Raw genomic sequence first — 12,106 nt, 5'->3', positions numbered from 1 at the left:
AATATTTCCCCATTAGCCCAGTCGCTATGAGGGTTGTGCTTACTAAGCCAAGGAAAGCCTAATATGATAGGGCAAGAAGGAGATGCAATAACTTGGAATATTATATCTTCCTTATGTAAGGCACCAATAGACATGTTAATGCTCAAGGTCTTGTGGGTGATTAAGGGTTGAGAGACAGGTCTCCCATTAATAGCTTCAACAGCCAGAGGTGATATTCTCTCCTTGATGGGTATAGCAATAATTTTAACAAAATGAACATCAATGAAATTTCCATTAGGGCCTTGCATGAAGTTATTTTTGTCAACTATGATCGTAATATCAAGGAGAAATCTATTTTTGTTATTCCCAGAGGACGTATCCATTACACCTAAGACCTATCCCCTTTAAGTTCTTAGGTGCAGTAGTTTTCCGGACGTATGGGACAAGTACTCCTCATATGTCCTTTTTTACCACAGTATAGGCATAGACCCTCTCTTCTCCTATGTTGTCTTTCTGCCTCAGACAGTCTAGTGACCCCCAACTGCATAGGTTCGGGTTCGGACTGTACAGAGAGATCAGGAACAACCAGTCTGGAGAAATGAGGTGCTAATGGAAAAGCCGTACTTCTGGTTTTATTTCTGGTTCTGAGTCTATTATCAATTAGCATTATAAACGTAATAAACTCATTGAGTTTTTTGGTTAGTTCTTTGGCGGCAATCTCATCCAACATAGTCTCAGATAATCCCTTTTTAAATGCAGAGATTAATCCGCTGTTAGTCCAGTCTACCTCGGAAGCTAAGGTGCAAAATTCTATGGCATACTCCGAGATAGACCGGTTACCTTGTCTAATATGAATTAAGGCATCCTCCCTGCCTAATGGTTCAAACGTAAGTTTAAATTTCGCAAGGAATTCCTGGTAATTATGTGCAATGCTCCTACTACTCTCCCATAATGGATTGGCCCAAGCTAAAGCTTTACCTTTAAGTTGGTTCATCAGGTAACCAATTTTAGCGCGGTCAGTGGGAAAAGATGCCGGTGAGGCCTCAAAATGATACTCAATTTGGTTAATGAATCCCCAGCATTCTTGAATATTACCATCAAAATGCAGGGGAGGAGATAGGGAGATAGTAGGTGCCTTACAGGCCCGGACTGGCCATCGGGCACACCGGGCAAATGCCCAGTGGGCCGCGGTGGCCATGGGTCGAGGCCGGCAGGGGAAGGTCCCAGGATCTCCCCTGCCGGTCTTTGCAGGGCCGGCACTATCCGAGCGCCGGCCCCGCTGTTTTCAATGAAAGGCCGGTGAGGGATCTCCCTCACCGGCCCCCTTGAAAAGACATGCGGCTGGGGAGGGAGGGAGGAAGAGGAGGACCCGGCGGAGCTCTATCTTGCAGCTCCGCCGGGTTCCTCTCGCGAGACCCGGAGCGTTGCCATGGCAACGACCGGATCTTGCGAGAGTGAACTCTAGCCCTCAGGCTAGAGTTCACTCACTACTGGACCACCAGGGATGGTATCGGACTGCCGGCCCCCCCTCCCACTCACCAGCATGCCGGTCCCCCCCTCCCAGGCTAAAGGTAAGAAGGGAGGGGGGGGACATAATGCCTACTCTTTTATTTTACCCCCCCCAACACTCAATCCCTTCTAACATGCACACACAGCACTCTCACTCCCATCACACACAGCACTCTCAACCCATCACACACAGCACTCACACCCATCACACACAGCACTCGCACACCCATCACACACAGCACTCGCACTCCCATCACACACAGCACTCTCACTCCCATCACACACAGCACTCTCACTCCCATCACACACAGCACACACAGCACTCTCACACCCATCACACACAGCACTCTCACTCACATCACACACAGCACTCTCACATCACACACAGCACTCTCACTCGCATCACAGCACTTTCACACACAGCACTCTCACTCCCATCACATACAGCACTCTCACACCATCACAGCACTTTCACACACAGCACTCTCACACCCATCACTCTCACTCCCATCACAGCACTTTCACACACAGCACTCTCACTCCCATCACACACAGCACTCTCACTCCCATCACACACAGCACTCTCACTCCCATCACAGCACTTTCACACACAGCACTCTCACACCCATCACACACAGCACTCTCACACCCATCACAGCACTTTCACACACAGCACTCTCACTCCCATCACAGCACTTTCACACACAGCACTCTCACTCCCATCACAGCACTTTCACGCCCATCACACACAGCACTCTCACACACATCGCACTCAGCACTCACACACATCATCCACAGCACTATCACACTCGGCACTCTCACACACTCATCACACTCATCACACTCAGGACTCACACACTCAGCACTATCACAAAACACATCATACACAGCACTCTCACACACATCACACTCAGCACTCACGCACATCATACACAGCACTATCAAACTCAGTACTCACACACAGCACTCTCACACACACATCACACTCAGGACTCACACACACATCACACTCAGCACTATCACAAAACACATCATACACAGCACCCTCACACACAGCACCCATCATACACACATACTGCACCCCTCACATACACACACTTCCAAACATATTATATATATATATACATATACATACACACTACATTCCTGACATACACACTCTGGATACCCTATACACACACTAGATTCCTTGTAAGCAAACACATACTACACCCCTAAACACACACTCTCTACAAACACTACATCACATATACACACACACTATAGCCTGTATGCACACACTTGCTACATCCCCTATACACACATTCTCTACAGCCCCTAGCCACATATGCATTACATTACGCCACAAACACAACACGACTAAAACCGACCTTATTACACAATACCACACCACAATCAGCTCACTCTATACACACACACACACAATCCCACAAGCAGGCTCCAAACACAGCACAATACTCTTTCCTGGCATTTTTGTCTCCTGGTATCCATTTATAGAGACACCAGAGACAAGTTGCAAGGAAACACAGTGCAAGCATGTTATTACATTTGCTTGCACTGTGCAGAACCAATACAGGGCTTTTTTCTCATGCTAGAGCTCTTTAGCAGAGCTCTGCGCATGGTCTGCCCTGGCCTGCACTTTGAAAAGGGGGCGTGTTTGTCGTCAGTGACGACAAAACACACCCTCTCTGCCCCGCCCTTTCTTAGTGGGCCGCTGTGATAAAAAAATGCCTGGGCCGAATTTTTATCCCAGTCCGGCCCTGGTGCCCTATGTACTACAGGAGGTACATTAGGCGGAGGTGACACAGTCGGAGAAGCCGCAGGTTGCAAATGCGCTTTTCGAGTAATGAGCGTACTGAAAGCCTGGGCAAACTGATCCATACGGTGCTCATTCTCCTCTAGCTTTCTCTCGTAAGTAGCTATGTGCTGACACAATTCTACAGAATCTATGGCCATGTCGTAATGTCAGGATTACTAGTTGATCCAGCACGTAGAATTTTGTCACACAGATGACTAATAGGCAACGTATTACCGGGCCTTAGGATGGCCGGACTTAATGTACCAAAGAGTAGTCAGGGTACTTGCCTAGGTCAGAGGATACAGAAAGAGACACAATGATAAAGGAAAGCCAGAAGTCAGGGATACCAGAATACAGGGAAGTCCAAACAAAGCCAAAGTCAAAAACCAGAAAATACTTGAATCAAGAACGCACTCTCGGACAACCACTAGGGAAACCACGACAGGGCAATAAGGAAAGGTAATTTTTGGTTTAAATACCTGCAGAAAGATAGAAATAGCAGAAAGAAAAGCCAGTAGGAACCGTCATGTTGGGAAAGGAGCATCGGGGAGCAGCTATGCCCGTGCCCTCCTGTAGAAGATGCTCAGTTCCATGGGAGAGTAGAACAAAACCAAGAACCTCCGAATAAATCTAGGTTAGGTGACCAGGGTCCGTTCCCAAACAGGTCGTCACGTGACCACTGTGTCTCACAAAACCCGACTCAATCAGAGCCTCACGTCTCAAGTGGCTCTGATGGTTATGATTATGTGGCAAGTATCCTCGCCAGATGAAGCATGAGTTACTTGGGTCAGTGAGTAAGAACATGGTACATTTTCAATGTAAAAGGGAACTACTTATATACAACAACGTATAACATATAAAAACGTTGTGCCAAGCTCAGCAAGCTAGAAAAATGTCAAGATCATGTACTCATTGAATTCCCCTGGCCTGTATGATGCTTGTATAAAGACAGCTTCTACCGTGGTAGTATCCAGCCCTAGGGCTCACCCCAACTTTTTTGGTAAATCCCATATTCCAGGAATATAGGGAATAGGCAAGGGCTCCCCTGTGTCTCTATGGCAGTCTTCCCTGGACACCGTGGTTAGGATTGAGTGTGGGATCTGTTATGGGGGTGTCATAAGTCTGCCCAGTCCATAAGGTAACAGCGATAGGGCAGTTTGGGTAGTATCTATTACCCCTCCCTTCCCTTAGAGATGGGATCCTCTCCAAGGTATCCCCCAATCCACCTCACCCTTCCACGAAACCCTCCCCTGACTTCCTGTCCGTTCCAAAACAATATGTACTGGGAGTGGTACCTGTGTGGTCATGTTTGCAGTTCCCCCCTTACAGCATCCCCCGTCCGAACTCATGGAATACTGAGAGCCGCGTCCCCTGGCTCGTTTCCAAATAGGGCACCCTGTGGCCTTGTGAGGCGCGGTAGCTTGGGCCGGTCCCGGATCCAACCCTCCCCACAGTTTTGCCTATGTTCGTGTCGGAAAGGAGCTTTTGGCGAGGATATGTGAGGAGCCTTTAGGCTTTTTAGAATTACCCTGCCATCTTCCCCGGCATCCATGCCACGTCCCCTTCTTGGGATTTCAATTTTTTAACCATTCTTCATAACTAAAATGCTCCATTATCAAGTTTGTAGCCAATTTTTTCCCCCCTTTTTTTGTGCTATATCATCCTTCTTTGAACAGGTCACCAAAATTGCACAGCATATTCAAGGTGTGGTCTTACCAACGATTTATAGAGGCACATTATAAAAGGCAAAATTATAATTTAATCCAGAGAATTTATGCCCCTATTTATACATGACAAAACCTTACTGGCCTTAGCAAGTGCCGATTGACATTGCATATTGCTGCCTAATTTGTGGTCTACAACAATTACCAAATCCTTTTCGTGTCTGGTTATCCCTAATTCACTACCATTTAGTGTGTAAGTTGCTTGTGCATTCTTTACTCGAAGTGGATAACTTTGCATTTCTCTACATCACATTTCATCTGCCATTTTAGTGCCCAGTCCACCAATCTATCTAAATCCCTCTGCAGCAAAGCAATATCCACATGTTAATACTTTACAAAGTTTTGTGTCTGCAAACACTAAAACATGGCGTTAATGCCCATTTCAAGATCATTTATAAATATGTTAAAGGACCACTATAGTGCCAGGAAAACAATCTCCAGCGCCGGGGAACTCTCCTCACTCTTCTGACGTCATCCGCCGAATGCACATGCGCAGCAATAGCCGTGCGCGCATTAAATCAGTCCACAGGAAAGCATTTTTCAATGTGATTTTCACTGTGAGAAGCACGGAAGCGCCTCTAGCGGCTGTCAGTGAGACAGCCACTAGAGGCTGGATTATCCCTATTGTAAACATAGTAGTTTCTCTGAAACTGCTATGTTTACAGCTGCAGGGTTAACCCTAGATGGACCTGGCATCCAGACAACTTCATTGAGCTGAAGTGGTCTGGGTGCCTATAGTGGTCCCAAAAGAGAAACCTGAGGAACACCACTTACCACTTTTGTCCAGCTTGAAAATGTACCATTAATGACAATGTTCTAGCCAATAACAAGAATATTCATCAAGACCAATTTCTTTTAGTAAGAACATTAACCTATTGTCAGGAACTGTATCAAATGCCTTGGCAAAATCAAGTAGATCACATCCACTGCAACACCCCCGAGATCACATCCACTGCAAAACACTGAACAGGGCCGGGCGGAGCTTGCAAGCCTGATGAACCATAACCTACCGTTGGGGAGCTCCAGGAACTCTTGTGGTAATCCACAATGGAACTAATCATACACTCATGTCGATCGAAGGGGCACCAGCCTTCCTAAAAGAACGGGGACTGGCAGAAAGTAAAAAGGAACCACAGTCGACCACCCTTATGGACACTTGGGACCCTGCCACAACGGAGGCTCACAGGTGGCTGACACCTGACAACACTCGGGGACTAGGCCCATACAAAATGCCATGGCACTTGAGAAGAAGTCCTTGGGGCAAACTTGCTGAGAAGCTGTTTTGCTTAATGAAGTGGTCTGGGTGCCAGGTCCATCTAGGGTTAACCCTGCCTGCTGTAAACATAGCAGTTTCAGAGAAACTGCTATGTTTACGTATGGGTTAATCCAGTCTCTAGTGGCTGTCTCATTGACAGCCGCTAGAGGCGCTTCCGCGCTTCTCACTGTGATTTTCACAGTGAGAAGACGCTAGCGTCCATAGGAAAGCATTGAGACTGCTTTCCTATGGACTGACTGAATGTGCGTGCGGCTCTTGCCGCGCAAGCGCATTCAGCCGATGACAACCGAAGGAGGAGGAGACAGGTAAGTGATTAACCCCTTCCTCTCCCTTCAGCCCAGCGGGAGGGGGGCCATGAGGGTGGGGGGGACCTATTAATACTATAGTGCCAGGAAAAGGAGTTTGTTTTCCTGGCACTATAGTGGTCCTTTACGTTTCATGTGTACATTCGGTTGTTTTTTCTTTGATGTCTCTTACACAGGTTCTTGTTAACCATCCAGCATGAGAGCTGGCTACTGCAGAGACATGATACTCGATGCATACTACTCCATCTCACCCCATGAAATTCACTTTGAATCCTCACTTTGGTGAATAACGCTGTAAAGATTAAATCTAGGTTTTTGGATAACATCCACTGCTAACTAAAGAGAATGTCTACAAGTTTCTAATTCCACATATACAAGTCTTCCCAAAGAATTCTAGAACTAAATTTCACACATGCCTAGGGAGTCAGACATATTGCTTATTCACATTGATTCTACTTAAAAAAAAATTATAAAAGTAAGCAATTTTTACCTGGTAAGTCTTTAAATTGCCAGAGTTGCTAGCAAGCCACTGAACAATGTCTTGAGATATAACATAACCAGAGCCACATGCAAAAGCAGGATATGCTGGACTGAGGTATTCCAGTTCTTGCCATTTTCCAGTTCGATCTACTGCCCAGTTTAGCCTGAAACTTGAAATGGTAAACTTTCATTATGTGCACAGTAAATCCGTAAATACAGGTTCGTAAAATAATTGTGAATAAATAAAATGACCAAATGAAGTGCAACCAAACAGCTATAACACCTAAGGTGGGTTTTCTCAAAAATACCGCACCCAAATGACATACAAGTAATATCTAAATTGGAGTGTTAAAACTACACTGCAATCCTAAGTGGGTGCTAAGGTGTGAAATTTAAATTCAGAAAACACTTACCCTTAACAAATGGGGTGCTTCAAACCATAAGGAAAAATGGACATTTCAGCAGTGATCTCCTCAAGTTTCCTACCTGCCATTTTAAGTGCGTCTGTCAGGAATTGGGTAATCACTGCTCTCAATGAGGATCATTAAAATAATTCAAATTCAATAAAAGGATTATTAAATTAAAATAACAGTGGTTACAGAGGAAATATGTTCCTGTGGGAGTGACCGTTTTACTGTAATATCTTAAAACGTGGTAATTTTTGCCTTTAAGTTTAACCCCTTAGTGACCAGACCACTTTTCTATTTTCTTACCGTTTGGGACCAGGGCTGTTTTTACATTTCTGGAGTGTTTGTGTTTAGCTGTAATTTTCCTCTTACTCATTTTCTGTATCCACACATATTATATACCGTTTTTCTCGCCATTAAATGGTCTTTCTAAAAATACCATTATTTTCATCATATAATATAATTTAATATAAAAAAAAATATGATGAAAAAAAAAATACCCTTTTTCGAACTTTGACCCCCAAAATCTGTTACACATCTACAACCGCCAAAAAACACCCGTGCTAAATAGTTTCAAAATGTTGCCCTGAGTTTAAAAATGCCCAATGTTAACATGTTCTTAGCTTGTTTTAAAAAGTTATAGGGCTATAAATACAAGTAGCACTTTGCTATTTCCAAACCATTTTTTTTTCAAAATTAACGCAAGTTACATTTTAACACTGATATCTGTCAGGAATCCCTGAATAACCCTACACATGTATATATATTTTTAAAAGATGACAACCTAAGGTATTAAACTTGGGGTATTTTGACTCTTTTCACGCAACCATTTTACCACCAATCTATGCCAAATGTAAAAAAGAAAAAAATTTGTGACTTTTTCGATACATATAGCAATTTAAGAATACATGTACGGAGAACTTTAAGGGTTACTGCCAAAGAACACCCCAATATGTGTTCAGCAACACCTCCTGAGTACAGTGATATCACCCATGTATAGGTGTGTTGGGTTCTCTGGGGGCTAAAAAAATTGGAATTTTCTCAGCTGGTCATCATGCCCACATGTGCTATTTGGGTCATTTTTGAAGCCGGCCAATGTAATATACCCCCATCAAACCATATATTTCTGAAAAGTAGACACCCTAGGGTATTTCAAATAGTGGTATTTTAACACTTTCCATGCACTAATTCTACCACCAGTCTTTGTCAAACTTTCGGGTAGTCGTGTTTTTGTGTTATTTTTTTCTCACATTATACTTTAGGCATGGATTTTTAGTTCTTGTTATGTGTTACTGACAAAGAAACCCCCAAAATGTGTTCAGCAACATCTCCCGAGTACAACAGTGCCCCAATGTACAGGTTTTATGGGCTTTTGCAAACTTACAGGGGTCAAATGTAGGGCTTTCCCCTTTTCCATGTTGAAATTTGCCAGATTGGTTTGCTGGGCCTATGCTGCCTTTGAGACCATATAGCAGCCCAGGATTGAAAATGAACCCCATCATGGCATACCATTTGTAAAAGTAGACAACCCAGGGTATTCAAAATGGGAATGTCCAGTCTTTTGTAGTAGCCACTTAGTCACAAACGCTGGCCAAAGTTAGCATTTTCCTTTGTCTTTTTGCATTTTTTTATTTACACAAAAACTGCACTTTTACTGGTGATTTCATAGTCGGAATACGTTTTACTGATTTAGAACACTCATATTTGTGTTCAACGAAGTCTACCGAGTATAACAATACCTCTCATGTACAGGTTTTATGGTATTTTGGAAAGTTACAGGGTCAATATAGGGCTTGCCCGATCTAGTTTGCCAGATTGGTTTGCTGGACCTTTGTTGCCTTTTGAGATCATATGGTAGCCCAGGAATGTGAAATAATCCCATCATGGCATACCATTTTCAAATGTAGACAAGTCCAGTCTTTTCTTGTAGCCACTTAGTCACAAGCGCTGGCCAAAGTATATTCACACACACACACACAATACGTGTATGTGTGTGTGTGTGTGTATATATATATATATATATATATATATATATATACACACACACACACACACACACACACTTTTATTTATTATAATATATTAACGCGGCGATCGGAAAGTACAGATGGCTTCAGATGCTCTTCCCTACACTGCCGGGCGCCACGTGCGGCAAACCCGGCAGTGTAGGGGGGTATTACAAGACGCCTCGATATCGAGGCATCGTGTAATACCATAAGAGCGGCTGGAAGCGATGACGATCGCTCCCAGCGCTCAAAATAGCCGCGGATGTACCAGGTACGTCCGAGGTCCTTAAGAGCCATGTTTTTCGGACGTACCTGGTATGTCCACGGTCCTTAAGGGATTAATAGTTGTCACAGAAGACAAAACTGCTTCACATAAGTATATATTTACATAAAAGTAGGCATCCTTTGTTATTTACCTAGTAGAACTTTGGATACATTTCATGTGGCCACTATAGCTCAAATCTGAGAAAACCACAATATTACTGCAACTTTTTAATACACACACAGATAATAATAAATTGATGAAAACCTGTTGTGCGCTACAGTAGTAGTAAAAAAAAAAAAAAAATCATCAGCCAAAACAAGAAAAAAATAAAGCCTTATTTCCCCCAATGCAATTAGCAATATTTTGCTACATTCCAGGTCCAAAAGCAGAGATTTGTCCTTTAAGATTCTCAAACTTTGAGTTTTGATATTATGATTTGCTATGCCTAAATTAAGCATTTTAGCTAAAAGCAAACTTAAAATTACACCACAAATATATACAATTTGCAGAAGAAGACTCCCGAAAGTAACAATACAGACACTATGATTGCTTCATATCACTGAAGTGGTAATAGTGTCAAGAGTTCCTTGTCACGGTCTTATTCAGCATTAAAATTATTCTATAGTGCTTGTGAAACAAACTTTTTCCAGGCACTATAGATTTTCCCTCTGTCAAGGCTCCCTTCAGTGCCTGAAGGGGTTCATAACCCCTTCAGTCACTTACCTGGGTCCAGCACCGATGTCCCTTGGTGCTGGCTCAGCTCTGCCCACGTGGGATCTCCATACAGGAAGGCATTATTCCATGCTTTCCTATGGGGAAAATCTGACGTTGAAAGTCCTCATGCAGAGTGGGAAGTCCCTTTAGTGGCTGTCTAGCAGACAGCCACTAGAGGAGGAGTTAACCCTCAGAGGTAATTATTGCAGTTTATAAAAACTGCAATAATTATCACTGCAGGGTTAAGAGTGATGGGAGTTGGCACCTAGAACTCACTTCATTGAGCTGAAGTGGTCTGGGTGTATACAGTGTCCCTTCAAATTGTTTTAAATGGTTTAATGCTAAACAAGAGTTCCTAGCCGCCAATCCCCTCTATGCTCAGAGGTAGTCCTACTAAACCACCAACATGTCCACCAATGCTGCTCCTATTCCTTTCTGAACTATCTACCTTATTCGTATTTCCATGTCCCTTTACTACCTAATGTGACTAATTGTAGTGTTTGAAGTGTTTCAATCCTAACCATAAAGTGCTTCCTTATTATCTTATTTTATATCTTCATTATTATGTAGACTCGCAATTACGTGAAGCTCTTCGCTGTAGAAAAGACAGGGAAGGCAAGAAAGGGGGAGGGATGGCCCTGTATGTGAAAGATAGCATAAAATCTAGCCTAATAAAAGTTAGTGAGACGAACATAGAGTCTGTTTGGGTTACGTTAGAATTTGGTAATCACACAGTAACTCGTGTAGGTGTGATTTATAGGCCCCCAGGACAAATAGAATAGTTAGATAATCTACTAGTTGAGGAAACCACTAAAATGACAATGAAAGGGGAAGTTATCATCATGGGTGACTTATTCTTCCTGATGTGAATTGGAAAACAAAAATAGCTGCTTGTGCCAGGAGCACACATATTCTAAACTCCCTACTGGGATTGTCTCTAAAACAAGTCGTTGAGGAGCCAACTCGTAAAGAGGCCATAATAGATTTAGTGTTAACAAATGGAGATTTGGTATCAGATATTACTGTAGGTGAACGTTTAGAATCCAGTGATCATCAGTCAGTGTGGTTTAATATAAGAACAGTGACTGAGTCACAACACACAAAAACAAAAGTTTTAGACTTTAAAAAAACTGACTTTTCTAAAATTAGAATATGTGTAAAGGAGTCGTTATCAGACTGGAGAAATTTAAATTGAGTCCAAGAGAAATGGGATTATTTAAAAGTTGCACTGCTGAAGGCAACATAAAATTGCATTAGGATTGTCAGTAAAAGCAAAGAATTCAAGAAACCACTGTGGTACTCTGCAGATGTGACCAAAATAGTAAAAAACTAAAAGTTAGCATTTAATAATTATAAAGAAACCCAGAGGGAGGAAGACAGAATGATCTATAAGATTAGGCAGAAAGAGGCTAAGCAAGTTATAAGCGCTTCCAAATCACACACAGAAGAGAAAATAGCAGTCAATAAAAAAGGGACAAAACATTTTTTAGATACATTAATGAGAAAAGGAAAGTAAAACAAGGATTAGTTAGATTGAAAACAAAAGAAGGAAGGTACAGAGAAGAGGATAAAGGTCTAGCTGACTGCCTCAATTAATATTTTTGTTCAGTATTTACAGATGAGTATGAAGGAAAGGGACCTCA

The 12,106-nt window shown here is 42.8% G+C and overlaps 1 protein-coding gene across 1 annotated transcript in view; it reads right to left on the bottom strand.

Moving 5' to 3' along the window:
• Positions 1 to 12,106, bottom strand: part of B3GALNT2 (beta-1,3-N-acetylgalactosaminyltransferase 2) — a 331,198-nt gene that overhangs the window by 27,802 nt on the left and 291,290 nt on the right. The window contains exon 10 of the mRNA XM_063443383.1: positions 7,082 to 7,241. Within this exon, the coding sequence (XP_063299453.1) occupies positions 7,082 to 7,241 (160 nt within the window). The remainder of the gene's footprint in view (positions 1 to 7,081; positions 7,242 to 12,106) is intronic.

This window comes from Pelobates fuscus, chromosome 2 (assembly GCF_036172605.1).
Source record: "Pelobates fuscus isolate aPelFus1 chromosome 2, aPelFus1.pri, whole genome shotgun sequence".
Taxonomy (NCBI): Eukaryota; Metazoa; Chordata; class Amphibia; order Anura; family Pelobatidae; genus Pelobates; species Pelobates fuscus.
Note: the sequence above shows the minus strand (reverse complement) of the source record. Positions and strands in the feature narration are given on the sequence as shown.